This window comes from Uloborus diversus, chromosome 8 (assembly GCF_026930045.1).
Source record: "Uloborus diversus isolate 005 chromosome 8, Udiv.v.3.1, whole genome shotgun sequence".
NCBI classification, from domain to species: domain Eukaryota; kingdom Metazoa; phylum Arthropoda; class Arachnida; order Araneae; family Uloboridae; genus Uloborus; species Uloborus diversus.
This window is the reverse complement of record NC_072738.1, coordinates 154447560-154466505: the sequence shown is the minus strand read 5'-3', so window position 1 is coordinate 154466505 and position 18946 is coordinate 154447560. Positions and strand designations below refer to the sequence as shown.

At 39.1% G+C, this 18946-nt stretch overlaps 1 protein-coding gene across 1 annotated transcript in view; it reads right to left on the bottom strand.

The window, feature by feature from the left end:
- Positions 1-18735, bottom strand: part of LOC129228693 (WASH complex subunit 4-like) — a 91438-nt gene extending 72703 nt beyond the window's left edge. The window contains exon 1 of the mRNA XM_054863377.1: positions 18715-18735. Coding sequence (XP_054719352.1) covers positions 18715-18735 — 21 coding nt within the window. The remainder of the gene's footprint in view (positions 1-18714) is intronic.
- Positions 18736-18946: the final 211 nt, after the last annotated feature.

The window sequence follows — 18946 nt, the reverse complement described above, 5'->3', positions numbered from 1 at the left end:
GGGATTTCGTATTTTCTCCACTTATTACTTTTTCTCCTTCCACAAGAGCAGCAAGATTTAGACGGGATCCTAGAATTAGAACCCCATTAGAGGACAGGCCGACCTATCCGACATTTTGGTTCCACGTCAGATTTGGGTTCAACCTTGTTTCAAGTAATTGGAAATGCGTTATTATAGTCGCTGGTTGACAACATCGTGAAATAATCGACGATAAGTTGAGTAAAACATCCCTTTAGGTAAATCTAGAAGGAACACTTTTTCTCAAATTAAATAAGTGTATCAGCAGATGTATCCTTTAGTGGGCCTCACTTTTATACCTTACTTGATTTTAAATATGAATTAAGTATACCTCCTTTAAGAAAATAAAATAATCAAAAAAAAAAAAATTAATTTGAATTTTGACATCTTGAATTCATATTGTTTTTCACAATCACGAGTGTGTGTATGTAGGCGTGTGTTTCTGCGTGGAGGGTATGTGTGTTTGTGTGTAGGGGGTATGTGTATGTTTGTGTAAGCATGTGTGTTTGTGTCCTGGCATAAGTATGTGGGTAGTTCTGTGTATGAATGTGTGCGGGGGGGTATGTGTGTGTAGGCATATGTGTTTGTGTCTGTGTGAAGGCATGAATGTGTGGGTAGTTGTGTGTGTATGTGTAGGTGTCTGTATGTATGCGTGTGTGTATGTATGTAGGTGTATGTGTGTAGGTGTATGTGTGTAGGTGTATGTGTGCAGGTGTATGTGTGTGTGTGTGGGTGCGTGTGTAGTTGTGTATGTTTGCGCGTATGTGTAGGACATGGATGCAACCTGGAGACGGCTTTCGCTATAGGAGCAGCATCGTGAGGACCCGGTCGACGGTGATGGTGCGGAGGGTGGCGGTGGGAAAATAAAATAATGGGACGCCAAAAACAATCAAATGAAAGCAATAAGCAACCGTGATTGCACAAAAAAAAAAAAAAATATATATATATATATATATATATATATATATATTATCCAACTCATCTATATTTTGGCAATTAGATTTCTACAACGTGGTTACTGCATAAATAATAATGTTTTCAGGCGTACAAATTTGGAACCAAAATGTCGGATAAGTCAGCTCCCCTTTTAAGTGGCCTTACATAGAATCACGTCTGCGATTGTTTGAGAAATTTTTGGCTAATGAGGAACTTAGAATTTTCGAGTTGGAATGAGGTGAAAGATTGCCAAGTAACATTCTGTAGCGCTTGTTAGTTATTGAGGTCTGGGAAAATCTAGGATGGTTATCTCTGCAGAGGCATCTGCGCCATCAAAATAAGTGTGAAAGCCATAAGTTCTTGTCCTTGTCATAATTGAAGTTTGACTTTTTTTTAAGGGGTGCGGATTGCGGAATCATTTTTGTTCTGCTCCTGCGTAAACATCGTAAAGAGGCTCCGATCATAGTGTAACGGATTCGGTGCGACTTCCACTTTCTTGAAATGAAGACACAGTTCTTGATAAAAACACAGGAAATTTATTTACACTATGTACAGGAGAAACCGTTAACAACTGCTAAATTATTCATCAGCAATTATCACACAACACCGTAAACTCAACGTTTACACACGTATTTACTTCCAAATACGAAAACAACACAGCGAAATGCCTCGCTATAAACAGAGCTAATACACACACTCAGTTCGAAATCTGAATCGAAACTCCCCGTTTATCCATCGCTAACGGCTTTTATAAACATCCAAGAATTTTCTACAACATTCTTTCTGCTTCGAGAAATGCGTAGACCGTTATCAAATGTTATCAATGAAAATAAAACGAATAGGGGGTTGTATACTTTAGCCATATGTTAAGGGGTTGTATATTCATTACGGGAAACTATTTACAGGTTACGTTACTACAATAATTACTATTTACAGGATTTGTAACATTGCCCCCTTCCTAAGGACTGCACGTCCCGGGCAGTACAATCCCCAGAAAGGGTGCCAAACTTCTATCACAAGTTTACCAATATACACATTAATTAATAACTAACAGATACAGAAAACACAATAATAACAAGAAATATTACTAAACATTAAAAGCAAAAATTATCTACAACTTTTATGTTATCAACCATGGTTGTTTACGTAATACTCATGAACTATGGCCATAGTATGGAGCTAACCGATCATAATGTACAATCCTAGGTTTTGCATTAGGTGATTTTTGGATCCTCACTACGACGTCATTTAGTCGGTTAAGGACTTTGTAGGGTCCATCCCAATGCGACTGCAATTTGGGTGAAAGACCTTTCCGTCGGATGGGATTCCATAACCAAACCTTGTCTCCTTCGTTGAATTCATGTCCAGTAGACCTTGTGTCGTATCTGGTCTTCATCTTCTTCGCCGCGATGTTGATTCGCTCTCGTGCGAAGTTATGAACGTCTTCCAACCGGGCCTGGAGATCCTGGATGTACTCCTCAGGCGATGAAGGCGCATCCGGAGGACGACCGAAGACGAGATCACAAGGTAGCCGAAGCTCTCGTCCGAAGAGCATCTGAGATGGGGCAAATCCGGTAGTCTCGTGGACAGCACTGCGGTAGGCCAGCAGGAACAAAGGTAGCTTCTTGTCCCAATCCTGTTGATTTCTGGATACCATAAGCGAGAGATTATTTAGGATTGTGCGGTTAAATCTCTCCACCATGCCGTCCGATTGTGGGTGTAGTGGTGTTGTCCTAGTTTTCTCAATTCCGAAAATTTGACATAGGCCCTTAAACACAGCAGAGATGAAATTCCTCCCTTGATCGGAATGAATCTGCAAAGGTGTTCCATATCTCGAGATCCAATGTTGGACTAGAGTCTCTGCTACGGTGGTAGCCTCTTGATCTGGAATGGGAAATGCTTCCGGCCATTTGGTGAAGTAGTCGATGGAAACAAGAATGTATTTGTTCCCATCAGCAGTTCTTGGAAGAGGACCCAGGATGTCGATCCCAATTCGTTCGAAAGGAGCTCCAACGTTGTACAGATGTAGCTTCCCTCTGCTTCTCTTCTTCGGTCCTTTACGAGCAGCACAGGCGTCACAAGAATGGCACCACTTCTCCACGTCATCCTTCGCCTTGCTCCAGAAGAAGCGCTCCCGAACTTTATTGAGGGTTTTCAAGACACCAAAATGTCCTCCAGTCGCACTACTATGTATTTCTTTCAGAACATCTGAAATCCTTGATCGGGGAAGTAGTAACTGCCACCTAGATGTTTTGCCGTCGTCAGATTCCCATTTCCGGTGTAGCACGCCGTTCCGTAAATGGAGTGAGTTCCATAAAGCCCAGTATCTTTTTGTTGCAGGACTGAAGATAGAAACGTCCTGCCAGCTAGGGCGTCGACTGTCACTTTCCATGAACTCCAAAATTGGTTTTATGTCGGGGTCTTCAAGTTGATCTTTTCGAACTTGGTCGTCACTCCATGGATCAGGTTCTGATGATATTGGAGTCACTGTCACCTGATAGGCGGTAGAGCTAGTCGTTCCATACTGTTTCTCGATTCGGGAACAATAGTGGCAGTTCTCAGGACAGGGTCTCCTTGATAAAGCGTCAGCATTACCGTGAGATAACCCTTTTCGATGCTTGATTTCCATGTCATATTCCTGGAGCCGCTGTATCCATCTGGCTATCTGGCCTTCTGGATTCTTGAAGTTCAAAAGCCAAGTTAACGAGGCATGATCTGTCCGAAGCAGAAATTTTCGGCCGTAGAGGTAATGATGGAAGTGTTCTACAGCTTTCACTATGGCCAGTAACTCCTTTCTGGTGACGCAGTAATTTCGCTCCGACTTTGATAAGCATTTGCTCCAGTAAGCGATGACATGTTCATTTCCGTCAATTTCTTGGGATAAAACAGCTCCGATGCCCTCGTTGCTCGCATCAGTGTCCAGGATAAAGGATTTTTCAGGCTGAGGATAGGCGAGGATAGGCGTTGATGTTAAAGCCTCCTTCAGTCGTAGAAATGCATCTTCGCATTCTTTGGACCATTCAAACTTTTGCTTGCTCTCCGTCAGCTTATGCAAAGGTCGTGCAATGTTGGAAAAACCCTTTACAAACTTCCTGTAGTATGTGCAGAGCCCCAGGAAACTTCGCAGCTGATGGATGTCTTCGGGACGACTCCAACTCTTGACTGCAGATACCTTCTCTGGATCGGTTTGTACACCCTCAGAAGAAATGATGTGACCAAGGTAGTTCACTTCCCGGCGGAACAAATTACATTTGGACGGGCTTAACTTCAGATTGGCTTCCTTAAGCTTTTGCAGCACTTTCCTAAGATTTGCCAGATGTTCTTCGAAACTGCGTCCCACGATGATGATATCGTCTAAGTAGACCAGACAGGATTCGTAGGAAAGTCCTCTTAACACTGTCTCCATAAGACGCTCGAACGTAGCTGGTGCATTGCAGAGGCCGAAGGGCATCACTTTAAACTGCCATAAGCCTTGTCCAGTTGTAAACGCTGTCTTCTCTCGATCATCAGGGTGTATCTCAACCTGCCAGTAGCCGCTCTTCAAGTCCAGGGTCGAAAACCACTTGTGTCCGGAAAGAGTGTCCAAGGTGTCGTCTATCCGTGGAAGAGGGTAACTGTCTTTCTTGGTGATTTCATTCAGCCGTCGGTAATCGACACAAAATCTGGTGGAGCCATCTTTCTTTCGGACCAAGACGATGGGAGAGGCCCAAGGGCTGGATGACGGTTCGATGACATCATTCTCCTTCATCTCTTTCAGGAGGGTCTCAACTTCTTCCTTCTTGGCGAATGGTAGTCGTCTTGGATGCTGCTTAATAGGGGGGTGTTCTCCAGTGTAAATCCTATGCTGCGTTAAATTCGTACGGCCGACATCCTCCGATGCTGATGAAAACAGATGCTTGAAGTCATCCACCAATTGTTCCGCAGCAGTTCTTTGATCTTTCGATAATGCCGCACTCCCAATTAACTTCGATGTCAAGGACTCGGAAGACATAGTCTCGGGGAAATTGATTCTTCTAATGATGCAGTTTACTGGAGTACAAGTTGCCAACACTTCACCTTTTCGGATATTCCTTGGCCTTTCACTCACGTTGGCGACTCTCACAGGAATTACATCCTTAGAAAGGTCCACAAGCGTAGATGCTACCAGCACTCCTTTTAGGCTATTGCTTAGGTTAGGGTATTCAATGAGTCCAAATCGAAAACTATTGCTTTCTTCAAGGGAGCCAGGTATTAATGATTCTGACCTTGAGGGAATTGATAAATCTGTTTGGGCAATTATTTGATGAGCGGATTTGACATCACTTTCTGCAGGGAAAACGGCTATGTCTTCTCTCATCGAGTGCAGCTCATTAGTCTTGAAGTCGAGAGTGAAGTCATATTTCTTCAAAAAGTCCAATCCGAGAATGAAGGGGTCTGTGATATTAGCGACGAATGCCGTATGATGGTAGGTGGCATTCCCAAACACTATTTCCAAGTCCACTTTACCGTCAATCTCAATTTTGTCACCTGTCACAGTCTGGAGACTTACGCGTGGCGATGTCCACAGCAGTTTCAATCCAAATTCGCGAGCCACATCTGTCCTAATGATTGTCACATTGGCTCCAGTGTCAACAATCAGTCTGCAGGGGTTCCCATTTATTTCTATTTCTATTCAAGAGTCACAACTGACTTCAACTGTATTTTATGTCGAGGTCTGCATACTAGTGCCTTGCCTCCATTATTTTATATACCGATAGATGGCAGCACCATCACCGGATCGAACAGTTAATGAGAATTTAGAACTAGTCCAAGAGCTAATAGCTACCTGGTACTAGCACCCCCAGAGGTATCGTTTCACTTGGAGGACATTGAGACCACGAGCATATTTAACGTCGCCCAGTCCCCTTTAATGACGACGGTGGGTCTTCGACCAGCGGGGATCGAACCCGAGCCCCTCCGGCCCCGAGTCCAATGCCCTACCGATCAGGCTACCACGGCCCTGGTTCCCATTTACATGCGCGTAAATGAAAAGTCCATCACTGCCACTACTAGAAGAGGAAATCTGCAGAGCTTTAGTGGTGGTGATTTCCTTCCCTCACGTAGCTTGGCGAGCCGGACAACTCCTTCGCAGGTGTCCTTCACTACCGCATTTCCAGCACTTCTGCTCTTGTTTCTTTTGGGCTGTTATGCTGCTCAAATGTCTTGTCAAGTCACCGAGTTGTCTCTGAAGTTCAGCGAGGTGGGACGACCTGGAATCAGACTCATCAGCTTCCTGAGTCCGGATTAGATGGCGATCCACACGGGTTGCTTCTTGGGCGGCCTCGTATCTCATCGCATACACAACGGCAGAATTCAGGTCTTTGACATCCGCCATCCGTAGAGCTTTCTGGATCTCCGGATCTTGAACCCCGTCGATGAAGTAGTTGAGTGCCAGGTTGTCTCGAACATCCGCAGGACAGTCACAAAAAGCAAGATGAGACAATTTCTCGACGTCCGCCGCTAGCTCTTGCAGAGTTTCCCCGGTTTTCTGGAAACGGGACTTCAACTGGAGTCGACTGAAATCTTTCTGACACTTCTCACCGAAGCGAAGCTCCAACGCAGCTGTGAGGGCGGCGAAATCCAGGCGCTGGCCGTCCGGAAGGTTCTGAAGAATGTCCGCTGCGTCACCTCTCAGGGATGCTGCAAGATGGCAGGCCTTGGTAGCAGAGTCCCATCCGTTCGCTTCCGCCACTATCATGAACTGAGTTTTGTAAACCTGCCACGAAGTTTTCCCATCAAATGTGGCAAGTTTAATGGACGGTCGAGCAACCGATGTGGGAGCGCCAAACTGTACAGAGCTGCTTTCCGCGGTCGCCAATCTCCTTTCCAGGTCTTTAAAGATGTCTTCTTTAAGTTGATGAAATTTTCTATCTTCTTCTTCCAGTTTATTTTCTACAGCATTACATCGGCCTTCCACGGAACTTAATTTTTCTTCAAATTTCTCTTCGATAGCATCAACTCGATGCTCTATCTCATTAAATTTATTTTCCATCACAGTCTTTACCGAAGTAAGATCGTTTTTAATTTCCTCTTGGTTAGAAACTAGGTCATTTTTCAGCACCGTTAAATCACTTTTCAATTGGTTTTGATTAGCCGCCATATCATTTTTTAATTGTTCTTGATTAGCTGCCATATCATTTTTTAATTGTTCTTGATTAGCTGCCATATCATTTTTTAATTGTTCTTGATTAGCTGCCATATCATTTTTTAATTGTTCTTGATTAGCTGTAAAACTTGCAGTCAAGTCACTTTTTAATTGTTCTTGATTGGCTGTAAAACTTGCAGTCAAGTCACTTTTTAATTGTTCTTGATTAGCCGCCATATCACTCTTCACAGAGGTGATTGCGTCAAGAAGTTGTTTTAATTGTTCATCCATTGCGCGAGTAATCACCATAAAAATAAAGTCCTAATTCAAAAAAAGTCTTTATGAAAAAATGTCCAAAGTCACACTTACTCCAAGAAAGTCCAGAAGAAGCCCCACGTTGGGCGCCAATTTGTAACGGATTCGGTGCGACTTCCACTTTCTTGAAATGAAGACACAGTTCTTGATAAAAACACAGGAAATTTATTTACACTATGTACAGGAGAAACCGTTAACAACTGCTAAATTATTCATCAGCAATTATCACACAACACCGTAAACTCAACGTTTACACACGTATTTACTTCCAAATACGAAAACAACACAGCGAAATGCCTCGCTATAAACAGAGCTAATACACACACTCAGTTCGAAATCTGAATCGAAACTCCCCGTTTATCCATCGCTAACGGCTTTTATAAACATCCAAGAATTTTCTACAACATTCTTTCTGCTTCGAGAAATGCGTAGACCGTTATCAAATGTTATCAATGAAAATAAAACGAATAGGGGGTTGTATACTTTAGCCATATGTTAAGGGGTTGTATATTCATTACGGGAAACTATTTACAGGTTACGTTACTACAATAATTACTATTTACAGGATTTGTAACAATAGGCTCCGATATAAGATATTTTAGAGGGAGTTAGGATTTTTTTTGGTTTCAAAGCTTTTTTTTTTTTTTTTTTTTTTTTTTTTTTAAGGAAAACTAAATGTATTGTCGGACATATTTTCTATACAATGATAATTCGATTTCGAAAAATTTCCGGAGGACTTCCTTCGAACACCCTTTTTCTAACATACTGGGAGATAATGTTAGAGTTTTTAACGTTTCAATTTCGAAAAATGGACGTGGGAGCTCTCACGAGCCTCTTCTTCTCCTAAAACGTTATCAAAGTTCATCTAAAATACATTAAAGAATAAAGATTTGAAATTTTTCCAACTTATAATAGGAACATAATGTTTTCAACCCAAAGGGAAATCGATTTTTTTTTCTTTTTCTCGGGGACACGTTTGAATTTTTACTGAAATATACATTGCCATAATTCTGAACGAATCTTCTTCAGACTTCATATTTATCAAAATTTTAAATTATGAAAAAAATGTAATACATCATTCTTCAATCTTTTTATGTTGCTGTGACTCTCAACCGATGGTCTGGCCGAACCGGCACCGCCCCCTGGTTAAATTTAATCGTTAATATTTTTACTAACTGCAAAAATTTAACTACATACTAGAAAAAAAAATCTGAAGAGTGAGAACGTACTGACAACATTGAGACCTGATAAAAAAACAACAATGTCCGTTCCTTAAAAAATAAAGACTTCAAAAAATTAAATGCAAAGTTAATTCACTATTTGTGCCTGAGAAGCGTTAACGTAATATGCACTGTAGACAAAAGCTTTTGTTTCGAAAAATGTGGTGGGGTATTCTTGAAAATCTATTTTCAGATTCCACTGATGTTGTTCCTGGAATATTGATTAATTACTTGATATTGAAAAAAACAAGATAAACTAGCCCATTACTGCAGGGGTGACCTCTTAGGGCAAGGGCGCATCCCTCCTAAATATCGTCAAAGACTCCCCGAAAGCAAGAGACCTCCCTAAAAAATGAAAAATACCCATCAAAACACCCCCCTTCTTAAAAATTTCAATGGCGTAGTGCTATGACCCCCCCCCCAGATGGGCACCCCTGATTACTGGTTTACTGACCATAACTAGTCATTCACCTTAAATCTACTAAATTTTTAAAGGCTGTTAAATTTGAAGTTTTTAAATTCGAAGGTTAAATTTTGCTGTGTACCAGGAAAACTTGGTAGTTGCGATTGCATTTAACATTCAACCTTTTGTAAGAAAGATAGCAGCAGCGCCTTCCAAGGAGGGGAGGGGGTTGGGGGGAGCGGGGTGATGAGATATGAGAGGCACCCAAAACTAAGCTTTTGCTGCATTTCAATATTTTTCTTTCTTTTTTTCTTTTTCTTTTTATTTATTTATATATTTTTTGTAATCTTTACTAATAATAAAGCTGAAAGTCTGTCTGGATATCTGGATCTGTGTCTGTCTGGATGTCTGGATGCCTGGATCTCTGTGATGCGCATAGCGCCTAGACCGCTCTGCCGATTTTCATGAAATTTGGCAAAAAGTTATTTTGTAGCATGGGGGTTTTGCACCTCGAAGCGTTTTTTCGAAAACTCGATTTTGTTCTTTTTATATTTCAATTTTAAGAACATTTTACCCAGCAAATTATCATAACGTGGAAGAGGAAATTGAGAAATTATCATAACGCGGAACCGTAACATGGGCGAGCCATTTAACATAGCAAATTGGCGAGAAATACGTCATCCATTATTTGTAAATATACAGGCCGAACCAAATGACCTTTTCATTTTTCTAATACGGGCAAAGCCGTGAGGGTACCACTAGTATTTCTATAAAATCTACCACATTTTACTCCCACACCGCCATCTCGATCATTCCATCCGAGGACTGCAATTTTGTGCCTTTTGCATTTTTCAGCTTAGAATAGGAAGTAACTGAGCTGGAGGCGGAAAACATCTTAAAGGAGCCAAGAGAGCCAAACAAACTGGCAGCTAAATGTAGAATTAGCTCTACCAGACGAGAAACCGTAGCAATGGTGTAGTTCAACTCAAAGATTGAAGACAAACCTGGGTAATATTTTGCAGTAAGTAAACACCCAAAGCCAGACCAACAGCTGGCGGTGTATTTTATGTATTTCTGCCTTACACTGTAAAAACGTTTCAGAAACGTTCCTGGAACATAATAGGCAGCTGATGTGCCCAAGTTCAACCAGTAACATATCTTGCAAAAACCAGGAACGTTTTCCGATAAAAGTCAGTAACCTTACTGAAATATTGGAAAATCTCTCCTGTTAAAGACAGTCGTGAACCTTCTTAATATTAAATTATTTGATCAGAACTTCCTTGATTTACTAAGGAAGCGTTGGAGCGACCATGGCCAAAGCTACACGAAAATTGCTAGCAAGACTGCAGTTATCCAATTACATATTTGAACCCATTGGGAACTTAATCAATCGGGACGAGCCGTAATCGAGTTAAGGCACACTCAGTCAATTTTTAAACTGGTAGCAAAAAATATCTTTCACACCAGTGATAAGTCTGCATCCGTGCATCTTTTAGCAATTCAAGAAACTTTTTGCGAAAATACTTGATTTGACAGAGAAATAGGTGAAAACCTCTGGAATTCCGAAAGGTTCCACGGAAATAACCAGTAACATTTCGGAATTTTTTTACAATGTAGCCCTGTCTTAGGGCGGTAACTTACTGCAAAACATTAAATTTAATTCCTGTCTTTTTTGATACACATAGAGTTCAAATTTCATGCTCAATTACGTTTTATTTATTGTGAAAATGGTCTCTATTTTTCTATTTCTGCAAAATATTCTGTGTGGGAGGGATGTCAGAAAAGATTTGCACCTGGCGCCGTCATTTCTTGGAACTGCTATGGATAGAAGATAGTTTCGTAATGACGTCAGTGTATTGGTTGTTTTTTTTCCCCTACATTATCTTTAATTTTTTGAAAGTATCAAACTATTACAGTGATTATATAAATAATGTGAATTGACAAATTTTCAAAGCAATATGGACAAATTTAACATCGCTTTTGCAACAACGACCGGGAATTTTCGTATTAAACAAAAAACAAATATACTAAACATGTCACTTCAAAGATGGCGCTACTGAAACAATTTATTATTTCAGCTACTTGTTGCTTATTTGTGAAACGATTAGTACTTGATATTTAGACAGGTATGAGCGATAATACCGTCAATTATATATAGTTCTATATAAAACAATGTGTGAGAGTTGAAAGGAATATTATATCAAATAATAGAAAAAGGAACACAAAATAATGGAAAACTTAAAATCTGTGCTGCGCATGTTTCCGTTTAACCACCAGTTTTTATTTCTTTGAGCTGCATTATAAATCAAAATAATTTTCAGGCGAATGGTATATTTGGTGCTTTTGCATTTCGCATTAAAATTCGAGAACGCCTCTCTCGCCATCGAGAAGGTGTATCAACAAGTTATTTACTTTATTTCACTCGATTCTCGGCAACTCGAATGGCCCGCTATCTCGAAATTTTCATTCGATCTCAAAATAATGCATTTGACGTTTTTATTTTATGCATAAGAAGCCAATATAAGAAAAAAAAAGAATATTTTGAATTCAAATTATGTATCTCGGACCCTACCATGTTCCAAGAAACGGTCCTTGCTCCCCCCCCCCCTCCTTCCCCTGGGCAGCCACGTGTGTAGGTAGGCGTGCGTGCGCATTGTAGGCCTCTGTGTGTGCATAGACCTGCGTGTGTATGTGTGTAAAGGCGCTTGTGTGTGCGTATGTGTGTGAGCATGCGTGGGTGCAGGACATAGACGCCCCCGCCCAGGAGAATCGGATTCCGGGAGACATTGCTTCGCACCAGAGAAGCCGCACCTCCAGCGCCCCTGGTCCAAGCTGAAAAAGGACCCAAATATCAAGGGCAGTCAAATGAAAACAATTAGTAATCGTGATTGCTCAACAAGCTGAAAAAGAGACCAAACATCAAGGTCGGTCAAATGAAAACAATTAGCACTCATGATTGCTCAGCAAACTGAAAAAGGAACCAAACATCAAGGACGGTCAAATGAAAACAATAAGCAATCGTGATTGCTCAAAAAAAAAAAAAAAAAAAATTTTTTTTTCCCTCTTCAGTACATTGTACATTGCTTTGCTTATCAGCTTGTATGAGTGGGATTTCTTTTTTCTTCAACAGTACCCCTGAATGCGCATGTTGCATGATTGCGTGAAAATTAGCAGATCGGCTTACGATCTGAAACTCTATATGCTGACTAATCTGTGAGACCCTTCAAATTTTATCAAAAATTAAGAAACTGTATGATTCAGGTTAGTTTCATTATTCAGGTTAGTTAGTTACAGTTTCAAGTAGCCTTTTATTTCTGGATGACTCAAATAACCGTACTTTTAAGAAAAGAAGACGTTTAAAAGCAATGCAAAGTGACGAAAACAGAAATTGGGCCTAGGACAGAAACAGAGATTGAAACTGCTTTAAGAGCTGTGGTTTCAGAAACAGCTATGACAACGAAGTTAAAGTGACCTACACTGTAAAAAAATTCCGAAACGTTACTGGTTATTTCCGTGGAACGTCTCGGGATTTCACGCGTTTTCACCTATTTCCCCATAAAAGCAAGTATCATCACAAAAAAGTTTCTTGAATCGCTACAAGTTGCACGCGTGCACACTTTTCACTATTGTGGAAAATATTTTTAGCAACCAGTTTAAAGATTGAATGAACGTGTTTATTAAGTGTATCGTCCAGAGGTTGCTTATGGCCTGTCCAGATTGACTAAGCTCCCAGTGAGAGCGAAAATGTCAATGGATAGCTACAGCTTTACGAGGTAGGAAGCGCAGGCAAGAGATATGGCTGGTTCCTTCTTGCATAGCCTTGGTCGCTCTGATTTTTGTGGAGCCTTCATGGTAAATTAGGAAGGTTCTAATCAATTACGCTAAACTTACTTAATTTTTTTAGAAAGTTCTAGAGACATGACTAGCTTTAACAGGGCAGATTTCGCACGTCTTCATAAAGTTTCGAGGTTAATTTCAGAAAGGTTACTGACTTTTAGCGGAAAACGTTCCTGGTTTTTCCAAGATAAGTTACTGGTAGAAATTGGGCACATCAGCTGCCTATTATTTTTCAGGAACGTTTTTGAATCGTTTTTACAGTGCAGTAATGGGATCATTCCAATCTTTGTTGATGTGGTTTGGGCGGAAAGGGAAGATGACTTGAATGTTGAGAAAAATGTAACTATACAAGTTAATCCTTGTTCTATGAAGCGATTGTGCAAGCTGTTCGTGGAGAGTATGCTTGTGCACAGGGCCCGATTGAGATATCAAGGGGCCCAAGGTGAAAGAATTTTTTAGGGCTTCCTGTATTCAAGCGTTACAATTTTAGCCATTGGATAAAACAATTTTAGCCACTGACTAAAACAGTTTTTGCCATTTGGGGCCTCTAAACAGCGTTGTCCCTATAGGCCATGGGCTAGTTGGTCTATTCAGTATAATCAGGCCCTGCTTGTGATAAAGGACCTTTACCACCTCCATATAATCAGCAAGTATCAAATTTTTATTAGCTGTTTAAATGCATTTTGAAGGCTTAATTTCAGCATCCATAGCTTGATATTTCGACGTTGTGTTAGCCAACAAGAAGATAGTCTCTTCATCCTCATATATACAATAGCGAATGATCAAGTAACGCTAACGTCATCAACAATGAAACTCGCCCCACGGCATGATGATTTGATTATGGCGTGTTGGTAATGTTCAATATGCAGGGAAAGGCTTTATTGTGACAAGGCTGAACTGAATCCGGTCACTTAACTGTTTTACTGGTAAAACCGTCGTTTTAGGAGAGAGAAGAATCGAAAATGTGGTCGGCAATGAGTGCTTTAGGGTTAATACTGTTACAAATTCTGTAAATATTAGTTATTTTTGTGATTAATTTGTCGTAATCTAGTTAAATTTGGCGTTTATTAAATTATCTGTCATCTAAAATTATTGTAGTAACGTAACCTGTAAATAGTTTCCTGTAATGAATATACAGCCCCTATACATTCGATTGAAGTGTACGGTTTCCCCTATTTTTCATTGATAAGATTCGTGAGTGAATAAAAAGAAGATATAGAAATACGTAGAACTTAGTAGGATTTTCTAGAGATTTCTTCGCTCGGTATAAAGCGCCGGGCGTCTTGTGAATGAGTCAGTTTCGATTGAGAATTTGTACTGGGAGCGTATTTGCTCTGTTTATTGCGAGGCATTTCGCTGTGTTGTTTTTCGTATTTGGAAGTAAATACGTGTGTAACCGTTGAGTTTACGGTGTTGTGTGATATTTGCTTAAGTGCTGATGATTAATTTAGCAGTTGTTGACGATCTTTCCTGTACATAACATAGTGTAAATAAATTTCCTATCTTTTTCTCAAGAACTGTGTCGTCCTTTCAAGAAAGTTGGAAGTCGCACCGGATCCGTTACAATACCCTCAAGTTAGGATTAAAATTTCAACTATCAAAATATCATCAAACAGGCAATTGCTTCGTTCAAATGTAGAAGAGTAGTAGCAATTTTCACCCGTCATACCTTGACGGCCGACTTTCTAGTTTTTTAAATAAATGTGCTTAAAACCGGAAGCCGCATTGCCTATGAAAAAAACTGCATGCCTGTTTTCTGTCACTATTTATCCAAAGTCACAAGCCAATCTGAAATAATCCTGGTTCACTGGTTACCATTTATAGGATCTTTAAATTGAATACCAGTCAACTGGTTAATGCTTTAAACCAGATCTTTAAAGCACATTGAGGTCTTTTCTGATCGCAACTGGTTTCAATTTCGTACCATTCAAATTTGCTCCGCAGATATAGCTTTAAAATATATTTGTCAACGAAAGAGGATTATTCCGAAACGCGGATCCTACGCTATTCCTACGCGGTGTAGATTTTATAGCATCATTGAGTCGTAGAACTTACATACATTCACCGCACAATTTGTCCTTCTTTAAAACTTACACTGTTAAAAAAAAACCTGAAAGTTCAGGTAGGTTTCTGACTGATTTTAACAGAATATTTCCGTAATAGCTTCAAAACTTATTTTTTCCTTACAAAAACGGAAATATCACGAAAGAAAATAACGAAAACATAATTTTTCCATTTTTAGGGTTGCCGCTGTGCTGTACTTTGTTAGTATTCTCATTAGCCTTCAAGTTAGGATAAACGTCACTTTTTGATTATGCTTATTAAGTCGCACTGTTACATGTTGTTAATTAAAAGCTTATTTAGAATAACATCTCAGATGTCGTAGACAAAATAGATAGCTTGCTATTTCATGTCTGGAAAGTAATATACTCGTATGTCGAAATTGTTTTTACGCCTTTGGGCTTTGTAGGTTTGAAAAAATATTCGCGCCATTTTCAGACAGGCCAGATGTGTTTTGATCCCCCTGGTGATTTGTTGTGGATTTTACTGAGTCAGTATTAGAATATTATTGCGGTGTATTATTTTGCTCAATACTTCGAACAATTCTATTCGTTAGTCATATTGTGTGTTATAATACTAAGGGGCTCCGTTCCCTGCTCGTTGACGCTCATCAACCCTCAAAGATTTTATTTGGTTCGCTCATATTTATAAAGTCGTTCAGGAAAAATCAGATAGAAATTCGTGATACGATTTGATCGAAATGAAAATCCCACTCTCCCTCAGTGAAAGTTTAATTTAAGTAACGAGCTCATCATAATTAGAACAATGTAAAAATTTCCTTCTCCACCCGCACAAAAAGGAACTTGATGAAAATACACAAAAACAAAATTATTAATAAGTTACTTAAGAAACAACTTTTAACCAAAATTGCTCATGTATCGTCACACAAAAATCTTGTCGAAATTGCGATTTTGCAAATTTTATTTTTTTTAGATGAAAGATAAATTTCAGCGGGAGAGAATGTTTACTCTTTTATAAACCTTGAAAGCCTACAAAAGCCGCATTGAATTTTGACAAACGATATATATGGCCTTAAACACCTTATCTAAGACATGATTCTCAGCAATCTTTGTTTAAATTTACTATTTTTTCTAATCATAGTGTCATTTTTATGACGTCTTTTGAGCAATCGTCTTTTGAGTTAAGTTAAATCGGGTAAATCGTTAAACTGGAACTTATACTTTTTAGATTACTTTTCTTGCAGCAATTTCCTGAAATTGTTGAGAAAATTACCGGATTGTTATGAAATTGCAACATAATTTGAGTAATAAAAAAAAAAAAAAAGAAAGAAAGAAAGAAAAGAACAAAAAATTTTGAATTAATTTTTATTCTATTCAATTGGAAAATTCAATTTAACTCGAATAGGTGGCGTACCCGGCAAATGCCCGGCTGCCCACCGGCCCCATCCGCCCCTGGACTTGACTAAAGGAAAGTCTCCAAAACAAATATTACAGTATACTCCCGATTATCCGTGTGCGGATTATCCGGTTTGGGGATTATCCGTGCATCATTTCGGAATCCCACTTTTCTAAAGCTTCGATGATGTTATCGATAATATCGATAACATCATCGAATCGAGGAAGTTATGGAAATCGAAGGTTTCGAATCAGTTGACGCTGAAAATGTCGAAGAGTGGTTTAAAAGCGACGAATGTGAATCGGGATTTCAATGTCTAACTGACGAAAATATCATTGAACTTGTTACTGAATCAAACGCAAGTGATGATACCGAAAACGAAGATGAAGAACATGAAGAAAATACAATTTCACATTCTACTGCTCTACAATCTTTGAAACATTTATTGGATTACATGAGTGAAAGAAGTTACGATTACGGAGAAGTAATTGCAGTAAGAAAAATTCGTACGGACATACGCAACAATTTAAACAAACAAAGAAAAAAAATGTATCACCGATTTTTTTAAGCAATAAATTTCTAAGAAAAGTTCCTGGTTTGTGTGAGTATTTACATTGTTTTTTCTAATTTCCCCTTAAATAGTTACCCTGCATATTCCTTAAATGATTTTTTGGATTATCCGTGTTTTTCGGTTATCCGTGCTACGCCGCCCAGTGATTAGCACGGATAATCGGGAGTATACTGTATTTCAAAAGTTTCAAAAGCCCAATATCAATAAGCCTGTGAGCTTAAGTTCAACCTTGAACTTCCTTGACAAACCTTGTCAACAAGATTAATTTTCTGATTAGTACTATTCATTTTACTCTTGGCAACGATTATAAAGCTTGTCGCACCCACCAACAACAAAGCAAATATAATAAAAGATAGTAAAAAATATTTTTAAAATTCCATGCGCTTAGAATTAGACAAATTTTCGCGGAATAATGCAGCTAAAATGGTTCCCTTGGTCTTCCTTAGTAAAAAAAATACAATGTTTTAATAAATTGCATGCCAAGCTCCACACATGCTCACAAAGCCCAGCCTTTCCGTAATTACGAAAGTTCCGGGTTGGAGCATTATCAGTTAAATATCGTCTTAATCGCAGTAATCGCATCCCTAAATTTCGATTCTTTTTCATAATCGATGGAAGCTGTACCCACTTAGCAAGCCAAGCCCTTTTCTTTGTGCCTTATTTAGTCTACTTCTGGTGCACTTATGTGCATTTATTAATTTTTCTTTCTCCTCCCCCCTTTAATAACAATAAGTTTCGCTGTAAAGACACAGAGCAACAGATGTTTTTTGTGCAGTAAAAATGGTGCTGCAATGTTAAAGCAATTTTTCATGGCTTGTTTTTCGGTTCAAAGTATACCTAAGAACTGAAATCTTTTAGTAAGATTCTTGCATTTGCAATTTCTTGTGATTATTTTATTTACATTTTTCGAGTGATTGTTACGTGTTATGTTTTTGCAACATTTGCCTTCCGCACGTTTATATTTCTTTTAAGTTTCCCTGTTTCAGTATTCTTGGTTTATTCTTCTATAGCGGCACCCGCACGGCTTTGCCCGTAGTAGAAAATTAAAAGGTCATTTGGTTCGCCTGCATATTTACAAGTAATGGATGATGAATTTCTCGCCAATTTGCTATGATAATTTGCTCGCCCATGTTACGGTAATTTGCTCGTCCACGGTATGGTAATTTACTCGTCCGTGTTATGATAATTTACTCGTCCATGTTACGATAATTTGCTCGTTAAAATGTTCTTAAAATTGAAATAGAAAAAGAACAAAATCGAATTTTCGAAAAATCGCTTCGAGGTGAACCCCCCCCCCCCCATACTACGCAGTGTTGCCAGATTGGGGGACATTTCCCCATTTTGGGGAAATCTTGTGCTATCTGGGGAAATGGGTTTTGAGGGGAATTCTTTGGGGAAATATTTTTTCTTGGGGAAAACCCGGGAAAAAAAATTTTAGGAAAAAAGCATTTTTTTTCGCATTTAAATTCGGTGTATTTCATGTATTAAATTCGCTTATTTACATTTGGTAGTGAAATTGTGGTTGCGTTCGATGAGCGACTGGTAGCTCACCGGTTAAAATAATGACGTCACCTCCAATGCTTTAGCATTAGCTGCCGTCACTAGCTGTCTCGTGACGATCAACCGGTTGCTACCGGTTGAGCTCGTCGAACGTAAGCTGTTTGTGTCAAACAGTGTTTGTTTAGCTTTTCTCAATTTTATGGAATTCGCATTTCACATTATGTGGAATATTATGTTACGGAATTCGCATTGAGTAATTAGTTGATACGTGAAACGGGTTAAAATAAGTAAGTGTGATGAAGAGTATTCTTGGATAAATTTTTAAAGTTCATAGTTTAAATCTACAGAAGCAGAGTAGTAAATGCAAGTAGAAAAAAAATCTGTTATTTCTTACCTCTTGGTTGGCCAGGGCCATATAATCAAATCCAATATGAGTAAAAGTTCTTTCTTGATGCAGGCGCTCGTATAATGATTACAATAAATAAATAAATAAAAAGCGAAAATGAAAAAAAAAATGTTGGGGAATTTTAGAAGAAAATTTGGTTGTTTGGGGAAAAAAAATTCTTTCAAGAGAAAAAATTACCGTGGGAAGTCGATTCATTTTACAAAAATATTAGTGAGAAAAT